Consider the following 23,498-nt stretch of genomic DNA (forward strand, 5'->3'; position numbering starts at 1 on the left):
CCATAGCACTGACTTAAGTTAAGCAATGATTTGATTTACGCAGATTCGCGGTAGATAGTCGTCGTCTTTCTCACACACGCACATGGTTGGATCTTACCTTCGCTGCATTCCCTCTGACCTGGGTTGGGTGAAAGTGGTCCTACAGTTCTGGAAGGCCTCCACACTCCAGTGTTGTACTTCACGGTTATCCTGGTTGGCGAAAGTGGATCAGTCGGCGGCTCCATCTGGCATCATCGGATCCTGGCTTCACTCGTTCACTTCGCAGGGACGTCCAGGACGGTACACGTACACTGTCGACTCCATACGACAACTTGCGCAATAATAGGTCAGTTCTTCGCGGTCACTCGTAAGTACAGATTCGTGACTTGGGCGGTGAGACGAACATACGCGATGAGCCATTCGCGGTTTCACATGGATATCAAATGTTATTAACTTTCACTACTTAGGACGTTGTTTCGGACGATTGACACAGGTGGATGTGTCTGGCGTTATTCTCACATAACCACACGTATGTGCACGGATGCGTAGACGGCGAGGGGGAGAACGACCCCCTGATTCTACTTTGCTCTACTCCATGGCTCTGAAACACTCACTCGAGGAAAAACAAATCCAGACCTCGAGTCTGCTTGCAACTCGCAGCTCGGTCGCGCGTAGCTCACACTCCGGTGGCGATTGTAGGCAAAACTGTGCAAAACTGTGTCTCGCTATTCCAAATCATCCCTTTTATTTCAGATTTGAACGTAGTGACGCGCTACCCTCTATGATCAGGTGCTTGTTTATTGTTTCTGGTGCTTTGACCGTTGTCCTCCTATCCTGGCCAATGCTCACTCAGGTCCTTAACCTCTGGCCGCAGCCCCTCGCGCAGAGATTAGGCTAACTCTTCCTCTTTTGTATTCGGTCACGAAAAGCAAGGACAACTCGGTAGGGTAGCGTCTCCCTTTCAATTCAGCGATGAATCTTTAATAAATCATAACTCCCGTATTTCTGATCTGATTAGGCTCAAATCTTGGAATCAGTACTTTCATGATGTGGTCTTCCGCTGGTGAAAATCTCATCCAATTCGGTGCATTGGTTTAGAAGTTGCATTTTTCTTGATATTCCCATAAGAATGCATGTAAATCCGAATTCGGGCGAAAAACGGTGGTTGAGCAAGCTAGTGCTGGCTAAGACAGTTCGCTAGACACCTGTATTCGCGACGGATTTTAATATTACCAATTGCAATTAATTCCTACTAACGGGCAATTAGATTAATTACTTGTCACTCAATATTTGACCGTTATAGGTTATTTTAGGATAGGGGCGATTGGATAGATTATTTTGCTTAAAATTTTTCAAGACCAAACTGGCAAGCGGCCCGGCATCAGCGCTTGTCTTTCCCGGTGAACGGGTCCGCGACAGTCGCACGCTACAGTCTGTTTTTTTCGCTCTCCCTGCCTTCGCTCCCTTTCCCTTTCTGTTGACGTTGCAGACTGACGCCAGTATAATCCTCCCTCGGAAGTTGTGTTGTGTCGTGTCCGTGTGTTGAAGATTGTGGCTTAATATGGCACCACAAAGTTTACATTACAACATAGGATTTATCTTGTCGAGTGTTACTTCGGAAAGAGGAATTGTGGAGAAGTGTGACGACGTTTTGCAACGAAATTTCCTGGTGTTCCCGTTCCACATAGGACCACTATATTAAACCTCGTAAAAAAAAGTTTTGAGTAACAGGGTCAGTTCTGAATAAAAGTGGAAAGAAAAATGGGGAAATCTAAAAATAAAGTATACAAAGACAATCCGCACACAATCCGTGAGTTAAAAGAGAGTATTATACGATAAATCGGGAGAATTACAGTAGACGAACTTGCACGTGTAAATGTCAATTTCCTTCGGAGATGCCAGGAATGTGTTGCAGCAGAGGGACATCATTTTCAACACCTTCTATAGTCAAGGTTAGTACATAATATGAAAACTGTAATTTTAATAGCCGACTCTAGGACCCGTTCACCGGGAAAGACTAGCGCTGATGCCGGGCCGCTTGCCGCCGAGTCTCGTAGCGAATGTCAGGGAATGCTCTGTACATATATAAATATACATATATATTCTCGAGCATGCTAAACTTGCCGATAAAAGACAGAACAGTTTGGTCTTGAAAAATTTTAAGCAAAATAATCTATCCAATCGCCCCTATCCTAAAATAACCCAATTCAATCAAGAATGTGAAGCGTTAAACTGTAGCTTAATACTCTGTGCATTACAAGTATGAATCAGGATTACAAAGAGGGATATTTAAATATTAAAACATGCAAAACTGCTTCGGGTTCCTTCGACGAGTGGCCAGTGCAAAGATGTTCTGTCATTTTCCAGTCATCGATTTCGACAGTTCAATACAGTTTTCAAATTCGTGATTAACGAAATGCAATGCAAAAACCCAGATTTAGAACTAGAAGAGGAATCATATGCTCTAAAAGGAAGAGCATAGAAAACAAATATACACGATAAAATAGCAAGTAGGCAGAGAAAATAACAAGACGGTGTGGTGAAAAAAACAGCAAATTAGTGGACAGCCAGATATTTTACAAATATTCAGCAGTAGTTGCAGCGCTCACAGGCACGAGAAAAGGGGAAGGGAGAGGAGAAAACAAATGACTGTGCACTTTAGTTCGCAAGTTTGCTGGGGACATTCCTATTTTGGTTGAGCTGTAAGTGGAAGAAAGTTTTAATGAACTTTCATCAATATATGATTTGGACTACGTATTTTTAATCGAAAAGTGTTATATACTTTGGTCGATTTAGACTAGTTCCCGTCAATGTGAGCTGTGGAACCTTATATTATTAGCTTACGACCAATACATTCATGGGCAAAATAACACCAAAACAAACACATAAGGAGGTAACTATTTCTAAGAAGTCTCTTCGCGTTAAATTCATGAATGTAGAATCCAAATTGTTGGAATTGTATTTGTAATATGTTGTAAGCCAAATATGTTATAGAGGCCATGTTCAACTTGCTAAGTGGGACTTCGGTCATGTGCTGGACAAATGAAGAATGAAAGAACACCTATGCTGGTCACTGCACTGCCATTGGTGGTTGATACAAGCGAATCAAAATATGCGTAAAGTACACATCCGTTGGAAATTACAAGGGCGCTGCGGGACCACTTCTATTGGCCACGTGCAGAGTATCTTTACCTTCCTTCCTGTAAACAGCACGGACAGCAAATAGTGACTCTCCTCATAAGTTTACTTTGACAATGCAACCACTATTGGCCATTTTAGCCTGGGTCACGAAGCGCCCCGAGCGACAAGTTTTGATGCTTTGAAGATACTCCAAGATTCTTTTTCGAATTTTCCAGCAGGCCTCTCTTCTCATCCATGTAGATCTTTTGTAAAGAATTGGTTAATATCTTTGTTTAATATTTTCTTGTTGTGAACTAGTTTAACATAGAGTTTTAAATGGAGCCCTTTGTCCTCCTCCGTGACCGTGCGGTGTAAGTCGCTGTGCTTCGAGCTCCCACTGCGGGACGGCATGGGTTCGAGTCCGCCTGGGTTCATTCTCTAGGTTTTCGGCCTGTGTAAAGGACCGGTGGCAACCCACCATCGTGAGGAAATTGGGGAGCTACGACTGAGTAGCGTAACCCGGTCATAAAAATCTCATATAACGGCTGCGGGTTCGACGTGCTGATCCCACGTCACCCCATTACCGGTTGAAGATCTCCACACCTCTACGTAGGATTGTGGGAGGGAGACTGGCAGTCGTGAGATAGGCCAAGGCCCTTCCAGAACTGTCGAGCCACGGATTATTATATATTATTATGTTTCACTTCTCTTCTGATATTCCGGAAGAAACCTATAGTATTTTTCAAATTTTCATACAATCCGAATTCAACAAGTATTGATTTATGTGCTCTAATATTTCAACTCAATATCAGTTAAGCAAGTCACACAGAGCACCCAAAATCTGTCAACTGAGACAAATATTATTGACTCCAGTAACACACGAAAATGCATAAACTGCTAATGATGCATTTCTGTTGCATCAAAACACACAGAAATGTTGTTCCGTGTAATGCATTGATAAGATCAGACGCGACGATTACAAAGAAACAAAAAATTTACACATTTAACTGTGTCGATTGATGCACTGAACCTTGATTTTGGTGCATTTCAAACTATAACTTCAAGCTTGTGCTCTTTTCACACTGAAATGGTGAGATCCTTCTCTGTACGGGAATGTTTTTACTCCTCCCCAGAACGACGATTCTTTCACGTCAGGAAAAATGGATCCAAAAAGGTCTTCTTCATTGTATTTACGTGTCAGATGCTTGCTTTTGTTCTCTTCCAGTTCCCACGCTCAACGTTGAGCTCAGCTGCTGTAAGACACGGAAGTCGCTAGACGTGAGAACTACAGGAATAAACTTGATTACTTTTCGATGTGCATCTCTTCTTTCTGACCAAAAGTAGCTTCACTCTATTGTTACTAATGTACGAGTAGCAACACACAGGCCTTCTACGTTGACATCCTGCCATGTAGCGGAAATTCAAAAACATTATAGTTACAACATACGAGTAAGTTGGCGGGGGCAATGGGAGCACCTGTAACCCCCAAAATTAAAGGTTTATTAAAATATACAATGTAATGGTACTTTTGTTAACCTCCTAGGACCTGATAAGAAAAGTAATGAGTAATGTTCATGATTTCTATTATTCTCTTCCCTTTGTCTAACAATCCCAACATCCTTCTGTGGTGCTCTTCTATCTGCATCGATAACTTCTTGAACATTTCTATCACGGTCATTTCTTCTATTTTCTCTTGTTTTTCCTCCACTGTAGTTTCTCCGTTCTCGACTTTATTTTCTTCCTCCATCTTGGCTTTCTCTCTTTTTGCTTTCTTATTTACAATTCTGCTAGCCGCAACGTTGGTCGCCACTTGTGCTAGGAACTTATGTAATGCCCCATGTTGGGCGCCACTAATGCTACGCCCCTTGGGGGTACGTACTAAAAATGTTATTTACCACGGCTACATTTAGAAAAACAGTCCTGGGCGCTATTGTCATGGGATAGAAAACTTTTTGATTCTGCCCTACCGAAGTTATGTTCCAAGTTCGATTCTGTTCCCTCAAAGTTAGTCTCCAATATTTGGTTCATATGAGTTTCCGTTCTTTTTTCTTCCACTAGTATTATGCAGTTATATTTAATATGTATGTACATTGCCTTCGTTGAAGGCACTCAAGTGTCAACCTCACTTGCACGCAGTACGTCCCGTAAAGTGCATTCTTGCAACGAGACTACAGCGTCTAAACCTTCAGTCAGTATAATCCTCTGCAGGGCTGTGTCTCCAGTTTTTGTCCTGATATACGAGGGTGGGCTAAAAGGTAATGCCTCCTATTTTTTTGACGGTGTAAAGATATTTTGGATTTTGAGCAACCATGCATTGTACTCTTCAGAATTTCCCCTTTCTCCATTCCAAGTTTCAAACTTCTATCACCATGGGTTGCTGAACTAGAGCGAGGAAAATGGCAGCATGTAACCATACTATATCGGTGCATCTGAAACTGCGTGTGGTGACAGAGTTTCTAACTGCAGAAAATGTGTCACCAAATGACATTCATCACAGAATGAAGGCTTTTTATGGCAATGAATGTGTAACGTCACTACTGTATGATGTTGGGCTGTTCATGCTCACAATGAAAACCCCTGCCGAGGAACTCTCAACGTGTGTGACAAAGAACTTCTTGGGAGTTGAGAGTGCTGACGCGCCAACATCATCTGAACTTACCAGTACTGAAAACAGGGAAAGACAATAAAATTAAACCTTTCTTGATGTAAATTTGTAGGAAAAAACACCGACTTACTTTTCTGCATTTTGAGTATTTTTGCTATGTGCATGTTCATGCTTTACATGTTTTTTTTTTTAGTTTTCTTACAGTGCATATGTGTTTTTTTGTGTTTTTTTTCTTTTCTTTGGTATTTCGATGTTTTTAGTTTTCATGTATTTCGCAAACTGTTAGCTATTCAAATCAATTTGTAAAATGTAAAGTAGAGATAAGTAGAAGAAAAGACTTGTGCTTTAACTTCGCCATCCAAAACAATAAATAAATAAATGAAAAACATTTATAGTTTTAGACGGATGACACATTTTCGTTTGGTTAATGTAATTAATATCGATTTAAAATGGGAAACCTCGCATCAATGCAGAATTATAACCGGCAAACCTCTGTGGATAATTACAGTTCTTTTCATTCTGCCACTTTTACGTAATCGCGACGATAAGGATAAGCGACGATATGATGGACATTCACAAAGAACAACCATGTCGAGGCCAGGATTCGAACCCGGGAGCCGGGACCCCGCTTTGCCACAGGGGTTGACTAATTTAGACAAGTCTTGTATTAGTTTATGTAGAAATTTCAGCAAAAAAAAACCGCAGGATCGACCAGGACTTGAACCCCAGCCATTACTCTACCAACTGAGCTACGTAGCCAACCCTGGCTTCGCCTGATATTTCTCTGTCGCTGCTTTGCCTCTGTAGAATTGTCTCTAGCAGAGAAGAATCAGGCGAAGCCAGGGCTGGCTCGGTAGCTCAGTTAGTATAGTAGAGCAATGGCATGGTGTGCCAGAGACCAGGGTTTCTAGTCCTTGTTGAGCTTGCATTTTTCGCTGAAATGTCTCCATAGTACTTCTCCTGTGTGTGCCAAATCGTACTGCATTTAGTTGTTGATAAGAACAGGTGCACGTAGCCTAAGTGTGGACGCATCGAAAACCTTAATTTCAAACAATCAGAAGGCGATTGTACGTCTCCAAAAACAAGTAGTTGCGGAGCATAGTAGACGTGGTTTAATAATACCTGCAACTCGCCCGTTTTGGCATCCTGTTCCTAGTATACAATTCCCGTGGAGTCGTTGATGGCCCCTTACACCTCTCCAGGGCTAGGCGTTCCCATTTTATTCCCACGCGACACCTTTTCCTCACATTACAATCTCTCCCCCCTGGCCACCTCCCAGACAAGACCAATGAATCACTTATTCCTCTTTTTTCCCCCCCATTTGGACAGCGACTTGTGCTCGTCTGGTTCTGAAGATCCTTCTGTTTTTTATCCCTAATTACTCAGCAAACACTTGTTTTCCATTTAGATTTTGTCGCCTCTCATTTACTTACGGGCTTAAGCAAGTTCTTGGGTTTCATTATCTTCTTCACGGTTGTAGCATTAGAAAACACACCTGCGGACAAGAGGCTGTCGGGATTTCTGCTTCTCTTTTTGGTTTCACTTGTTCATATGGCCTCCTCCATAGACTTATCCAAGTTTCCCGCCATTTCTGGATCTGGGACTCGTGAACAGGTGTTCGATGACGCATCTTCCTCCACAACTCTGTTCATTGATGTTTATCGGAATCATTAGTCAGTGTTCCTTCGAGGTTTTTCACACCCTCGGTATAATTAATGCCGCATATCTCTTTCAACCTACGTAGGAAGATCTGGATCACAAGCGAATGAAGTTGCTCCAACTTGACCATGATCCGGGAAGGTCTGTCATTGTACTGTGGAATTCATAAATAATACCAGGCAACTTGTCCATCACTATTTTAATTCGTCTCTCAGGACTGAAATTGAGTGTGCAGCTGCAAAGGCTACCATCCTCTTGGATGGTGTTTTGTTGTTGTTGTTGAAACAAATAGTAGGATGACCATGCGTCCCGTTTTAGAAGCGTGTCCCGGTCGTCCCGTTGATATTTCCGTTTTATAAAAGTCTAAGGAGTTAGCTTGAAAACTGTCTAAATTTGACACACATTTCATGCTTAAAAATATATTTTCTTGTTTTGTGTGTGTTCCGTTATTTGTAGAGCAGTGAAAAGGCATAGGCAAGAAGCGTTCATGCAGTTTCAATACGGAATTGCAACAAGACTTTAAATTCCTGCGTCTTGACACAAACTCACAAGACAAATCTCGCGTTGTGTGTCTGATATGTGGGGTAAGGTTTTCGGGGTGAAGAATAAAACTGCTCTCAAGAAGATTGGTTCTTCTGATAAATACTTCTGGTACTCTTCAATTTCAGTGTAAGACTAACGTCAAAGGTTTATCAGAAGGGACCAGAAAGACTATGGAAGTCATACCGAGATTATAATAAATGAACACCATTTGACAACGGGTGATCATATTTCACTTATTGTTTATGATGTATCACTTATGTGATCCATCCTATAATAATAATAATACGTTAAATATAACATTATTTTTTTTTAATTTGGCCTAATCGATTATTCAGCAAGCGGCGGCCGGGGGGGGGGTAATCATCCGTTTTTCGGTTAAAATATTATGGTCACCCTCAATAGAGACTTCTATTGTTGAATAGAAATAAAGAAACAGTACAATAAAGCTAGAACGGATCTGGAATTAATAAATAGACACCAGGTGGACATACTAGGCGTGCTCACGGGATTGTCAGGGACACAACTGTGTCCTCAAACAATGTAGAAAATATAGTGAAAATAAAATCCACATTAAAAGAGCAAGGAATGCCCTTTTATTTGAGATGCAGCGTATCTCTCTTTCCAAAAGAATGTGATATTGTTTACTATCACGTAGTAAAGAATAAGTGTTTCACTTTATAAATCACACAGAGCTCCTTCACAAATCAGTTAGCACTTTTCCCTCTCCCGAGAACAGCCTCGTTTGCTAATGCAGCCTTCTTCAACTCACCAGGTATATTTGTTCATCTACATTATCTGTTATATCTTTTATGTTACATGAAAAGATATAATCTTGTATGGTATTACATTTTTGTTACAGTTCGTTTTTCTGCATCAATTGTTTACTTACATTATTTAAATAATGTAATAATTGTTGCAATGATAGGGAAACCTGTGGTAATGTGATAACGAACACTCAGAGAATGCAATGTTACAATTTCATCATCATGTACCTAAGAGTTTCTGTGGAAAAAGGAACATGAAATGACAACAATTCGGCTAACATTGTCCAAATAGGCAATTGAAACTCCCCATAAGGCACTCCCAAATAAATTAATCTGCGTACGCCTATCCTATGCAGTTTGATAGTTTCAGGTATGTTACACCAGGGGCCCAGGGTTCTAATCCCGGTCGGGCATGGATGTTTGTTAGTGTCCAGTCATCAATTTCATCATGTCATCACTCATCCCCATCTTCGCAAATTAGCCAAAAGTGGCACAAGTAGCGAAGTAAAATAAGACACCTTTAGCACTCGTCGTTGATACACTATGGACTGATACTCATGTCACATCAAATGCTTACTAGCAGCTTATTTTGTATTGGTTGCACACCTTCATAGCTCTGGTGCAGCCCACAACCTATCCTCTTTACTCCACCAACCTTGTCAGAACACAATTGGCTTGTCCGCCTCTGATTCCATCCTTCACCTTCTAGATGACCATTGTCGAAGCTTCGATACCATTAAAGGGCTGCATGAATAACCAAAGACCGGAAAATGACAGCCAAGGCGAAGGAAACAGGCTACTTTGAGGCCGTTTCAGCTCCGTATATTCACACCCGACGTTGATTGGCCCGCCCAAAGGCTTGATAGTTCGTCGAAGTGCCGTCGTTTCCACAGCGCCAGAGAGCGAAATGGTTGCTAGCCCTTTCACGCCATTCTCTGCTATTAGGCTGGCAGCGCCCTGTGATCATGATCAGCGCTTCCTTTGAGGACCTTTTCTTGATCGGAATGCGATAGGTGAAAGCGGCTATTAAGGATCGATCGAGAGTGGGTCTTCCACGCTTCTAGAGACGAAATTATCTTCAAGCTCGCGTCTCAAAAGCAGCGGTGAGGTCCAGAAAAAACATTTCTCGACATACCAATGATAGTTATAAAATGTAACAGGAAGATGACAAAACTAAATTCGCTGTATCCTTCAACGGAAATTTCAGACAAGCGACACGGGTCCAGTGCTCGAAATGGACCGAAGCGGACCGGAACGTCATATCTAGAACCTTCCCGTTCCAGTTCGTTTAATTACAGTAAACCCTCGTTAACACAAACTCGCTTAAGACGAACACTCGGTTAACATGAACAAAATGTTGGTCCCGGCAGGGATGTATTATATCTTATAGAAAGTTTTATCGGTTAACGCGAATTTCGGTTACCACGAATTACGAACTGCTTTTTAGTCCGTTGCGTCATTAGATCTTATTTAACACGAACTTTCAAAGTTTTTCATAACTTTTTTCTGTTGTTCCTCTGTCGTTTCTCTGCTATGTATGTAACAAATCGCTCAACAATCTCTATCATCTTGTCAACAATCAACTTATACCGTATTGTAACCAATAGATTCAGATCAACAATGTGCTCAAATATGTTTTTATAGTATTTAAAACATAGCCAGTACGAGTAACATCAAGATTAAAACTTGGGTGCAATTGCTCGACAATCGCGATCATCGCGTCAACAATGAGCTTATACGTATTTAACCAACAAATTCAGTTGTGTGTTCAGATGTGTTTTTCTATTCTTTAAGACGTAGCCAGTACGTGTAACATAAAGTGCCTTTGGATCAAGGCATTATTGCTCTTATGAAGAGGTCTTATTGTATCTTGCGAAAGGGCAATATAAAGGAATTTTTCACCAGAAAATGACATTTTTTTAAAAGTTAATTACTGTAGTACTGTACTAGTGTTTTCTATGACGAATACGTATTGTAATTGGTTAATGTGTAGAAAGAATTGTATTGCAACAATAAAATTTGAGTCCCCGGTTAGCACGATTTTTTTAACACGAACTCTTGAATTTTCGGTCCCTTGGGATTCGTGTCAACGAGGGTTTACTGTATTATTACTTTATTAATTATTTCACTGCATTTTACTTTTCAGTGTGACCTAAATTGTTAATTCTGTTAAATATTATATGAAGGGCTCGGGTAACATTTGGTAATTTCTGAGATAAAAAAAAAGGTTATTAGAAGCTATATTGTAGATAAATTGTTTTCGTGTTGTGTTGACAATTTCAGAAGGCTTCACTGAGTCCAATGCAAATTGTATGACATGGCAATTTCACTCGAAAATTGAAGGATGGCACATTTTGCTTTGTAACTCAAAAATGACCAAAATGTCACTTAGTATGTTTTACACCCGAGCACTTCATATATGATAGCATTTATCAGCTTCTCCTCTACGTATAGAGATGTTTGGTGCGGCGAGAGAGCTTCGTAAAGTATCTTTTTGTGTCTTATGGTTTTCGTTTTTACCTTATTTTGTTAATTATTATTAGGCCTACTTGTTTCTTGCGGATTCAATTGTTCTGGCAGATTCACCAAACAGCAAAATTTCAAGTCACTCAATTCGACACCATACACAAAATAATAAAATGGAGAGATCTTTCACTTGCACAAATTCATGTTTAAATAAGTATTACTAAAATAGGGTATTCAAAATATGTAATATTTAATTAAAAATTTTCCCCCTCTTGGCGAGCTGACTACAAACCATAACTTCCATCTGTTTAAATTTGAAAAAGGGAAGAAAATGAGAGAAGACTCGTGCCGGATGTATTTTATGCTATTTTATCGTTCATGTTTATTTAAATATTTCAATATTCACTATTATTTAATTATAATATAGCGCCTCACTTCACTAGCCGTTATCTTGACGCTCTAAGAGGCAAATAGAAAAAGACAAGACCAGGTTAACTAACGAAAAGTGTTCCGTTTCGTTAAAATTTCCATTTCGAGCCCAGCACGGGTCCATTCAGTCTATAAGCAAGCATTCATGCGCATGCGCGAACAACAGACCCGAGAAAACGACCAAGTCCGAACGACACGTGCAGCTTGTGTCATTTAGTTTCGAAAGGTTTCATTGATTACTGAGGGTTCGCTTCGATCTGAAATCTCCCTGCAACATTTCAATTGCCCCACACTAGATTATTGCGATCTGCACTGGAAAAAGATACACTTTCGTACAATTTCGGAACACTTTCAAGAAAGACTTTTGATTACATGTTCTAAATGCATACTAAAAGTGTATAGGAGTTCTCGAAATTATAGTAATATCCTTTTAGGGAATATCTCCTAGCTCGCACGCCTACCAACAATGTAGAGCATCAGTAAGAGAGATAGCGATTGGTTGAGATGACGTCACCGGCTCGCTTGCCGATTGGATGCTTCGGTAGTTGTGAGTGACTCGCTCTCAAGCTGCAAATGCATAACAGGTAGAGTACGAAAATTATTTGCCAAAAGTGGCAGAAAAGCGATGTAAAATAACCTAATTCAATTAATTAATCAATCAACTTGGTGATTGAACTTTATAACCCCCCAAATCAAAAAACGCTCCTGCGCCACTGATTCCTGCAAAGTTTCAAAAACGCTCCTGAAATGCAGTATAAGTGGATAAACCGGAAGTAAACATGGTACCAACCTTTCCAAGCTTGCGAGAACAATAGCTGTACTTACCGATGCACTCGTGAGCGTTGTTCTGCGTAGCTCTTCCCCACGGGGCGTCGTTGTAGAAGGGCAAACACTCGTTACAGTCGGGCCCAGCCGTGTTGTGCTGGCATCTACACACCCGACGCACCCCTCCGTCAACTCCCGTGCTAGACACGCACTCCGATGCATGACCGTTGCATTTGCACCTAAGGAAAAATAGGCAAAAAAAAAAGAAGTTAATATTGGTTATTATTAGCAAAGTGCCAATTAACGGGGGAGGGGGATCCCACTCCCACAAAAATTATCCCCGTCAAAAGAAAATTATTTTTATCCCTGCCAGGAATATTTTTTATCCCCTTCAAAGAAAATGAGCTTGAAGACTCTATGTCGAATGGTTTCCTCACAATTGCAATTTGAAATCGGGGAAGTTTCATGTGGACACCCTGTACCATTTCTTAACTATGTAACAATCACAACTGAAAAATAATTCGTGTTCATTAATTACTGTAATTACTGTTTCTAATGGTCCAGTAAACAAAGTTTCCCTACCGAAAAGTATGTAGCCTTGTGCATGGGCGTCGGCAAGGAGGGGGAGGGGGAGGGGGGGGTCGAACCGGTCGGTCGACCCCCCTGGAAATTTCCATCTACGTCTTTTTAATTTATGGCAATTTGTAAACGAAGCACTTTATTTCACCTCATTTCGCGTCATTGTTTAAAAATGGTCTTCACATATCGAAAATGGTGCGAATCTTTCATAATTTGCAACACTGAAACTCTGTTAATTTGTAACTTTCACATGTTTTGAAGCTTCTTATACTACTGCGTTTGCTGCTGCTACTGCTACTAATGTTAGAAGTAACTAATGTGTAATCTTGGTTGTAACAAGTAGGGCTACTATATTTTCATATCCATATAATAAACTTATTGGATGCTAAAATAAACTAAAATATTACTGCTACTGCTACTACTAGTAGTAGTAGTAGTAGTTACTAATAATAATAATAATAATAATAATAATAACATCATCTAAAATACTGATAATGCAATTATTTTAAAAATGAACCCTCTCTTTAACAAAATTCTGCATATGCCACTGGTCTGTATCACAATATTTTTGAGGGGAGCGGGTGTCCTCGACATCTTCGATTCGACCCCCCACCCCCCACCCTTAGGAAAATTTCTGGCGACGCCCATGGCCTTGTGGAATAAAGGACGACACCATTATGAAACTGATCAACTAACAGAGTTAGTTAATCGTATTCCTGCAGGCTGTTTTCCACTAAGTTTCCATGGCATAATAACCCGTGGCTCGATAGCCCTTGAAGGGCCTTGGCCTATCTCCCGACTGCCAGTCTCCCTCCCACAATCCTACCTAGAGGTGTGGAGATCTTCAACCAGTAATGGGGGTCAGTGCGTCGAACCCCCAGGTAGCTCCCCAATTTCCTCAAGATGGTGGGTTGTCACTCGTCACACCGGTCCTATACACAGGCCGAAAATCCAGAGACTGAATCCAGGCGGACTCGAACCCATGTCGTCCCGCAGTCTGAGTCCAAAGCACAGAGGGACTGGCCCTACAGTTTAAAGTTGGATCCAAACTACTATGAGCCTCCACCGGGTATCGAACCCGAGACCCCACACAAATAAAGAAGTTTAATGTTAATAGTTTGAGTTTTTGTTCTAAGTCCTCTTTATGTACAGAAAGGCTAATCGGGACTACTTAGTTTAAAGTGGGATCCGAATCACTATGTGTCTTCGCAGGTATCGAATCCAGGACCCCTTTGATTACAAGATTAGCATTACGCCATCGGGGAAGTCTGATGCTAATAGCATAAAACCAAAGACTATATATAAACGACGCAACAAATTACGCTGGTGGCGTCGTCTGCTAGGCCCGCGCATGGGTGCGGCCACGTTGGGTTTATACAACCGGTTGCTAGGTTGGTTGCTAAGGGGCCACATAGCGAAACGTTATTCCGCGTTGGTACAGTTTGGAAAGATGAGCCGAAAACAATGAAGAAGACAGAGTTAGCTCATAAGGAAAACCACTAGAGTGCGAGTAAAATCTCCTGCATATGGCGGTAGCCAATGGCAGCGCACTGCAGCGGTGCCATATCGATATCTCACACGGAAAAGAGACAGCGTGGTTGAGCGAAACGCCTTGTCAAGGAGAGCACGGCAACGCCGCACGTCTGTGATTCGCTGGTGCTGTTCAGCCTTTCAAGGCCATATGCAGGAGATTTGACGCTCACTCTAGCAGAGCTTTAGATACGTATAAGAAGATGTCGTCGAAGGAAGGGTGCAACGAAGCATGAAAGAGAAAGAATGTGTTATTAAGGAAAGTGCTACTCAGACGATGACGCATATCTTGTGACTATCACTTTTTCGAAATGTCTAAAGTAGTTTTGTTAATAATAACTTTGTGTGTGACCGAAGAGATGTTAACGTGAACCAGATTTAATATTACTTAACCAATGTGACCTCTTCCTTTGTTACGAAATTATGACGAGGACAAAAGGGTTGAACACAATATATGCCGTTTCCTCTATTCGTAATTATTATGTCGTTCTTATTCCGACATATCAGGTTCTTTATGCCAAAAATTTAATGAAAACAATTTGTTGTAATTAATAATGGTCTGCCAATCTAAAAACATCTTCAGGTCGATCAGAATTGATCAAGTGTACAAGTTCATGTTATTTATTTTTCACGAGATTACAGAAAATAACTGAAATTCTCGGAAGAAAAATATCAGTTGTACTGATAAGTTTCACTTAGTATTCTTAATCTTCATGTATTGGAAGTACAAGGAAATTGCTGGACTCGAAAGAAAATGATATTAGCGTGAATTATGGGAAGGGGAGTCGTACCGGTCCTTGGACACCCATGGAAATTGACGTACTTCATTTCAAGTTACAAAAAAAACAGAAAAAGTTATTGTTAATAAGAAAAATGAAGAGGTGAATAACCTAAGTAAAAAACTGCATTATGTTGAAAAAATATTGTAAAATACAGTAACAAGGTTATGTTTTCACATTCTACCATATAATTCAAGAATTAATGGTTTCACAGTTACAAAATTTCAAAAATTAGAGTTTTATGTGAGAGGTCACACAACTAACTTTAGGACTAAAATTTCGCCTAACTTTTGTGTGTAAAATTTAGTAACAAACTAGAATAACTATGCATTTTAATTTCAGTACACCAACTACAGCAAATGTGAAAACAAATTATGATAAACAGTTGTGCTAGATTCACTCATCTTGTGGATCGAATACAAACAATAGATGAAGAGGAAAATTAACAGTTCCTACACTAAATGTAAATGTCGGTGGGCAATCTGTAGGTTCCTGGCGCCAGGTATTTCAAGGTGGCAGGTTTATGACATGTTTAATCTTTCGCTGGATAGTCTCCCCCCCCCCAATGCCCAAAGCGATATGCATACCTCGGAAGAGGGGTAATTTCCTAGAAACGAGAAGATAAGCTGTCAGGTTACCATTGTCAGTTCTGTACTGTAATAAATAAAACCACTTAGAAACAATTACATTATGTTATGTCAATTCTTGATAATCTATATATGGAAGTAAATATATCCGGTTAGAATTCGCTTATTTACGAGTTACGATTTTTCAGTATTTCCTGAAATTTTGAAAAATAACATATTTTGGTTTGTAAATGGAAACCTAACTTCCTGAAATGGCTGACGTGAGAGACAGGCAGACATACTTTAATAATACCATTGTTATATTAATATGCATTTGTTATTGTTATTATTAGTAGTAGCAATAGTTGTCGTTCTATTCATATGTGGTTGACATATCTGGCTTTTGTCCAGATATGTCTTATTGCTTCGCGTATGATTGCAAATACGAGTATTAAGCATATTTCGTGCCTTTGCACTAGGCTACTGGGCATTAAAAAAAACAACAATGCAAAGAATCATGTGACTTCACGTTCCTTTATACAGCAGCAAGTCTATGGTAGCTAAACCAAAGAACTCGTAAGTTCCGGTCAATTGTTTGCAATCATTTTCTTGGAAAATACCTGCTCTTGTTTCTTCATTTCTTCTTTAACTCGTCACCTGCAATCAACATGTATTTTATCTACGTAATCTTATGAATCTCATCTTTACATTGATGTATTATACACGCTACCATTTCGTTTCTTAACTGCTGATATTGGGGGTGAAATATCTCCCCCGTAACCCGCTACCAATGGTAGCCAGCCATATGGAGTGAAAGTGGAAAATTCGTTGTGTAAACCCAAGTCCGCCGTTGCTATGGCGACAGTACCGGACGTGACGTTCACGCCACCAGCGAAAGAAAGAATAAAATTGCTCGTGTTTTGCTCTCAAATGGTAATTAAAGAACAATCGTAAAACAAGTTCAGAATTAGTTTAGAAACATTTAAAAAAATATTCTTTGGACAAATAAAGGGTGTTTCATAAAGTGCGCAGGTTTTAAATCGCTTGTCATTTTTTTGTTTGAAGGCTGGCAACACTGTTTTTATCATTTTCGTTATCTCTTATCTTTGATGTGTTTTCAAAATAACGACGCTTTGCTCGATGGTGAACCGCTCCATGGCAACTCAACTGAAAAACAAAAATTGCTCAATTAATAATCGGAATGATAAGAGATAACGAAAATGATAAGAACAGTGATGCCAACCTTCAAACAAAAATATTTCAAGCGATTTAAAACCTGCGCACTTTATGAAACACCCTTTATAAAGATCAACCTCCTACCAAAAAAGTGCTTTGTTTTGTATGTAAACTGCTGTAACTTGCAGGGTGTTGTATACTCACTCTCTTCTCTGTTCTGTCTCGAAAGCAATTTCCACACTCCACATATTTCCTGCACCAGCTGGTAGGTGGCAGCACATGCTGTGGAGCTTCTACGCGAACAAGTTTTGCGATTGTATTAGTTTCCTCTTTCGCCCGCTAGAGGATGACACACTCTAACGTACACACTTTTCCTCATATTCCCGCATGTAATATCAAGCTGAGCGCACATGATCTGCTTGTTGCATATTGTGAAGTTCATAAATATCAATTGAAGACGACAACAACCAAAATACAAAAAATATATAAAAATAAAGACCACGGGAATGTCTTGTTGCTGAAACATTTGTCAAAATCACGTACACCAATCCCATGTGGTCTAGTGGCTAGGATACCTGGCTTTCACCCAGGAGGCCCGGGTTCGATTCCCGGCATGGGAACTTTTTTTAAAAACTTTTTGCTGGTTTATACAAACTTGTATTTTTATGTTGATTTTACCTACTACAACGGCTGGGAATACGTCGGGCTGACACCCCCCCCCCCCCGACTATTCCAATACTGGTTGCAGATCTCCACGCTTAGAGGTGAAGAAGGAAGGCGTGAGAGAGAGGGAGACCGGCAGTCGGTAGGTAAGCCAAGGCCCTTCAGGGCTGTTGTGCAAAGGATTATTATTATTTTTAATTTTTAACACTTTTTAATTTCTTTATGTACAATGTGATATACCGAGCAAATGTCCACCACCATGTTCACTTGCTTTGTTTTACGCAACGAGAACTTCAAGAATTGAAAGAAAACACTTAAACAAGCTGATGAAAACCTCGGGACCAGCATACGTACAAATGCATTCCTTAAAAACACAAGATTAAAGAGAAAAATCAATGAATGGTCGTGGACAATTTGCCGAGCAATACTTATACATCCCACTGTACCTGCGTTTCAGAGATTGCATCTGTTTCCGTCCTCAGGGTAGTGTATGTTTCTATCTTGTATTTTTTAGTGTCCTGTCTTTTTTTCTTTTCATAATTGGTTCAGCAACTCACTAGATACTTTCAGGCCCGTAGCTAGAATTTATCTCGGGGGGGGGGCTTTGTAAACCAAGTCCATTTTTAAAAAAAATATTAAATGAAGGTAAATTATGTGGGGGGCGCTCATTCATTTATAAATATCATATACTACACAAATACTACATTTTTCTACATCTTTTAAAACATCTCTTGAAGTGTTAATTGACTGATACTGAAATTATCGCTTACACACTCCATACTATTTCAGATGATACAGATATGTATATCACACACAAAAAACGCACAATATTTAATCACAGTGCCTACAGTATATTCCACCCCCGGCCGAAGCAATTAAACTCCCCTTCCTTCCCAAAACTTGGGAGCTGTTGTTGACCTTTGACGCAGATGCGGAGGGAACTTGCATGATAACATCAAAGTCACAGATTTCTGTCTAAATGGGAGGTTGCAACAGGGACAGTGAAGGTACAGATAAAAAAGCTCCCCTATGAAAGAACTTTCTGAAGTCTAGAGAATATTCTAAATACTTGCAGCCACTTCTGCTCATAAACAAAATGAGCGAATGTAATAGATGCTGTTCATATTCTGTGGATTTATCCTTAAAGTTGTGAGTTGTCTACATTTTCACTCTTCACTGCAAACAAATTATGCAAAATAGTTTACCTAATGTAAAGGGGGGCTGATGGCAGTGCCAGGGGGGGCTGAGCCCCCCTGGCCCCTGCCTGGCTCCGGGACTGGATACTTTTATGTTCCTGACTTAGCAACACTACTTATATGAAAGCTTACCTTGCACCAACTGCGAAATCCGAGATGGCGTAGAAGTATGACCTCAGAACCTTGGCGTCTCCGAAAACTTCGTCTCCAAATGTGTTGAGACGGTCCAGCGTGATCCTGATGTCCGTGGCAGTTACCCATTCCTACAGTGATACAAAAAGTACAAAACCTAGAGACTCAAACTTTATCGTTAGTTACATATTCTATGTGGACCCCCTCGGAAGACTTACCACTTCCAAAATTAAAAGTTGATTTATTTCCGCATAAAAGTAAGGATTATATTGCAAATATACAGCTTTGCGTTGACAGTGCCTGTGAAAATGTATGCGTAGCAACACTACTACTGCTGCTACAACTACTACTAATAATAATACGCATTAAAATAATGATCGGGTACTTTACTTTTCATCAACTTTGCTAACAACCTTTTTGGTATTCGCATATAAACAGCAGATTGGTAATGTCTTTGTCAACAGCAATTATGGCAAATGCATTATTATTATGATTCACTATTTATAAACAGTATATTGGTTCTGTGTTTTGTCAACAATTATGGAAAATACATTATTATTATTATTTTTATATTATTATTATCCACTACATACAGTAAACCCTCGTTAACACGAATTCCATGGGAACGAAAATTCAAGAGTTCGTGTTAAAAAAATTCGTGCTAACCGGGGACTCAAATTTTATTGTTGCGATACAGTTCTTTCTACACATTAACCATTTACAATACGTATTATGTATGTCGTAACAGAAAACACTAGTACAGTACTACAGTAATTAACTTTCAAAAAAAGTACTCACAGGTCATTTCCTGGTGAAAAATTACTTGATATTGCGCTTTTGCAAGATACGATAAGACCTCTTCATAAGAGCAATAATGCCTTGATCCAAAGGCACTTGATGTTACTCATACTGGCTACGTCTTAAAGAATAGAAAAACACATCTGAACACACAACTGAATTTGTTGGTTAAATACGTATAAGCTCATTGTTGAAGCGATGATCGCGATTGTCGAGCAATTGCACCCAAGTTTTAATCTTGATGTTACTCGTACTGGCTATGTTTTAAAGAATAGAAAAACACATTTGAGCACATTGTTGATCTGAATTTGTTGGTTACAATACTGTATAAGTTGATTGTTGACAAGATGATAGAGATTGTTGAGCAATTTCTTACATACCTAGCAGAGGAACGACAGAGGAACAACAGAAAAAAGTTATGAAAAACTTGGAAAGTTCGTGTAAAATGAGATCTAATGACGCAATGGACTAAAAAACAGTTCGTAATTCGTGGTAAGCGAAATTCGCGTTAACCGATAAAACTTTCTATAAGATATAATACATCCCCTGCCGGGACCAACATTTTGTTCATGTTAACCGAGTGTTCGTCTTAAGCGAGTTTGTGTTAACGAGGGTTTACTGTATTTATAAACTAAACATCGGTTGTGTGTTTTCTTAACAACAAGTATGGAAATGCACTATTATTATTATGTTATATTATTATTATTATTATTATTCACTACATATTTATAAACTGAACATCGATTACGTGATCCCATAAGCTTATGCAGGCTTGACAAGGAAAATGTTCAAAGTCTCACAGGAATATAAGATCACGTTTAGTTTTACCCAGATGTTACAAGTGTTCTTCCATTATTGGTTCTGATGCTAACGGGAGGTTTGTGAAACGTTAACCAACGTAAATCAAATTGCATTGCTCAGAAATCAGAGACCAATAGCAGATCGACTCACCTGTAATTCCGGGCTCGTATCGAAACTGTAAGCCGAGGGTCGGCCTTCGAGTGTTGAGAAAGCCACGTTGCCTCCCGTCAGAGGGGAAATGTCGGAGTACTCTGAGGTGCAGAGTGCACGGGTCTCCTCGCCAAACCTCGCGAAGTTGCTGTCAGGGAGCTGGTAGGTATCCCGACACGTAGCACTGGGAAAGAAAAACAAAACACATCTCAGTTCCCTGTAAATTTGAGTCAATCATATCCTCTACTTAAATTTAAGTTTGTACCAAGTATCACCTTTCTTCTATTTTTAAGATACCATGATGATGATCATCATCATCATTGCAGTAACTGCCATCTCCGTGTACAAGCCTGCCAAGTGTTCGACTCACGATCTCGCCACCAGCAGTTTCGGGTTCCAGTTGTGAGCATAAGTGCTCCTTTTTGAGTGCCCTATCAATTTCATAACCAACGTTTATCCTCATCGTCGCGGCATGAGGCTGAAACGTGACTTACATGTTTTGTTACGTATCTATTATTATTAATAACCCGTGGCTCAAGGGCCTTGGCCTATCTCCCGACTGCCAGTCTCCCTCCAACAATCCTACCTAGAGGTGTGGAGTTCTTCAGCCTGTAATGGAGTAACGTGGGGCCAGCACGTCGAACCCTCAGCCGTCATAATAGAGTTCCGAGACCGGGTTACGCTACTCACTCGTAGCTCCCCAATTTCCTCACGATGGTGGGTTGCCACCGGTCCTATACACAGGCCGAAAACCCAGAGACTGAACCCATGCCGTCCCGCAGTCGGAGCCCAAAGCACAGTGCCTTCAACCGCACGGCCACGGAGGAGGACATCTATTATTATTACACATAATAACTAAAGACTATTTTAAACCCATCTTATGCTTTAATAGGCTAACTGGAATTGTATCTTGATTGATTGATTCAATTAGGTTACCTTATTTGGCAAGCGTGTTCTGCATGTAGGCATGTATTGGGTTGCTAGGTGTGCACGCATCACTCCACAATACAATGGGAGCTCTGCGTAATAAAGCATTGGTTTCTTTCAGTAGAAATTTGCCAAAAGTGGCACAAAAAGCGAAGTAAAATAATGCAAATTAATCAATCAATCTTCTCAGTTTCATCGATACAAATATTGACAGAACTAATTGATATTTTGAGACTAGCACCAACATCCATTTTCTTTTACTTATTGCACTGTATATCAACATAAGAACGGAGGGGTCAGCACAGCGCGATAGCACGCCAGGCATGGGCATGATGTTCTTTGTGAGAGTCGCGTCAATTTCGTCATATTAGTCACTCATCCTCATCTGTCATCAATGCGAATACTTTCGAATCTTCCACTTTCTCGCTTTATTGCTGAGAATAAGTGTGGGCATTAAGCAGATTAAGCAGATTAAGTTTCAAGAGTTCCAATCCAAGAAATTTCCTGTGTTGAGGCTTGCCTCGGACTCCATCTCGAAAAGCAAGGTCCTGAATAGTAAGATACCTCAATGCATCCACAACAACTGACATGTGGTGTCGGCTTTCTTGAACCACCTTCGAATGTCTTTAACTTATTAGCGTTGGCACTGACGAACCACTATTAGAATAATTTGCCCGTACTACAGACATTTCATGATGTCAAGACCATCCAGATCTAACTTTTCTTCCAGTTCTTAAAACTGGTTAAAACTTAGGTAAATCGAGACATTACAGGATATAAATAAATGAGAAAGCCCTCTATGCATCACATACACACACACACACTTCCCTTGATGTGGCAACACTGCGGCGGGTGGGGGTTGTAGTTCCTGTTCCTGGTCAAGATTGGTTGGTTTATTTGGTGTTTTAAGTCAACTTTATGTACAGTAAGACTAATCGGGACTGGAACTACAGTTTAAAGTGGGATCCGAACCACTATGTGCCTTCACCGGGTATCGAACCCTGAACCCCTTAATTACAAGGCAACGACGCTACCATTGCGCCATGGGGTGGCCCTTTTTCTGGTCAAAATTTCTTTAAAACACAAACACAGGCCACCACGCCACACCACATGATGTGAAAATATAGCATTGAAAATTCACAACTTACCTGTAGAATTGGTAAGGAGTCCAAGGACCATCTTCCGTTGTTCTCTTGTAGATGGCGAAACTCTCTGGACGAGGGGAATAGAACCAAAGCCTAACGTATGTGATGTCGAATGCTTTTCCTGTAGAAATAATCAAAAGTAAAAAAAAATGTATTAATATGTAATTAATATATCTTACAGCTGGACAAATTTATGAACCTTTATTATGCCGCACTCTTATTCAATGGGAGTCGAACTGCACTGTCTACAAAAATTTCTGGCGACGTCCAGTGGGATGCATAAGTATTACTAAGCAAATTGTCCATTGCTATGTGTGGTGACTTTGTTTTACGAAATCAGAGCTTCAAGAATTGAAACAGTACGAAGGATGCAAGAGAAAAATGAGTGAAAGTTGTCATTGACAATTTGCCGAGCAATACTTGTGAATCCCACTCTACCAGGAAGTTAGTGAAGCAAGCACGTGACAAGTGCCATTCACATTGCACTGAAATCAACTGGTAAACAAGGGTAGACCGGTGGAAAAGGCTGAAATCGATTGTTTTTCGTTGAGCCAAATTGAAATTCTGCCTCAATATTTCTGCTACAGGCGTAACTGGGGGGAGGGGGGCAAGGGGACACTTCCTGTCAGAATTTGTAAGTTTATTAAAATTTACAAGTTAATGGTACATTTGTTAACCTCCTCGGACCTGAGAAGTAAAGTAATGAGTAACTTATATGATTTCGCA

General features: G+C 40.2%; 1 protein-coding gene and 1 non-coding gene across 2 annotated transcripts in view; one reads left to right on the plus strand and one right to left on the minus strand.

Annotated features, from left to right (window-relative positions):
• The window catches only part of LanB2 (laminin subunit gamma-1), a 351,641-nt gene that overhangs the window by 188,307 nt on the left and 139,836 nt on the right, over positions 1 to 23,498 (minus strand). The window contains exons 3-6 of the mRNA XM_083135585.1: positions 22,776 to 22,893; positions 20,701 to 20,884; positions 18,952 to 19,082; positions 12,391 to 12,569 (exon numbers count right to left, since the gene is read on the minus strand). Coding sequence (XP_082991711.1) covers positions 12,391 to 12,569; positions 18,952 to 19,082; positions 20,701 to 20,884; positions 22,776 to 22,893 — 612 coding nt within the window. The remainder of the gene's footprint in view (positions 1 to 12,390; positions 12,570 to 18,951; positions 19,083 to 20,700; positions 20,885 to 22,775; positions 22,894 to 23,498) is intronic.
• On the plus strand, positions 17,509 to 17,580 carry TRNAE-UUC (transfer RNA glutamic acid (anticodon UUC)). The gene has a single exon. It is a non-coding gene; the product is annotated as a tRNA-Glu (tRNA).

Source organism: Lepisma saccharinum, chromosome 14, assembly GCF_977018435.1.
Source record: "Lepisma saccharinum chromosome 14, izLepSacc3.1, whole genome shotgun sequence".
In the NCBI taxonomy this organism is placed as follows: Eukaryota; Metazoa; Arthropoda; class Insecta; order Zygentoma; family Lepismatidae; genus Lepisma; species Lepisma saccharinum.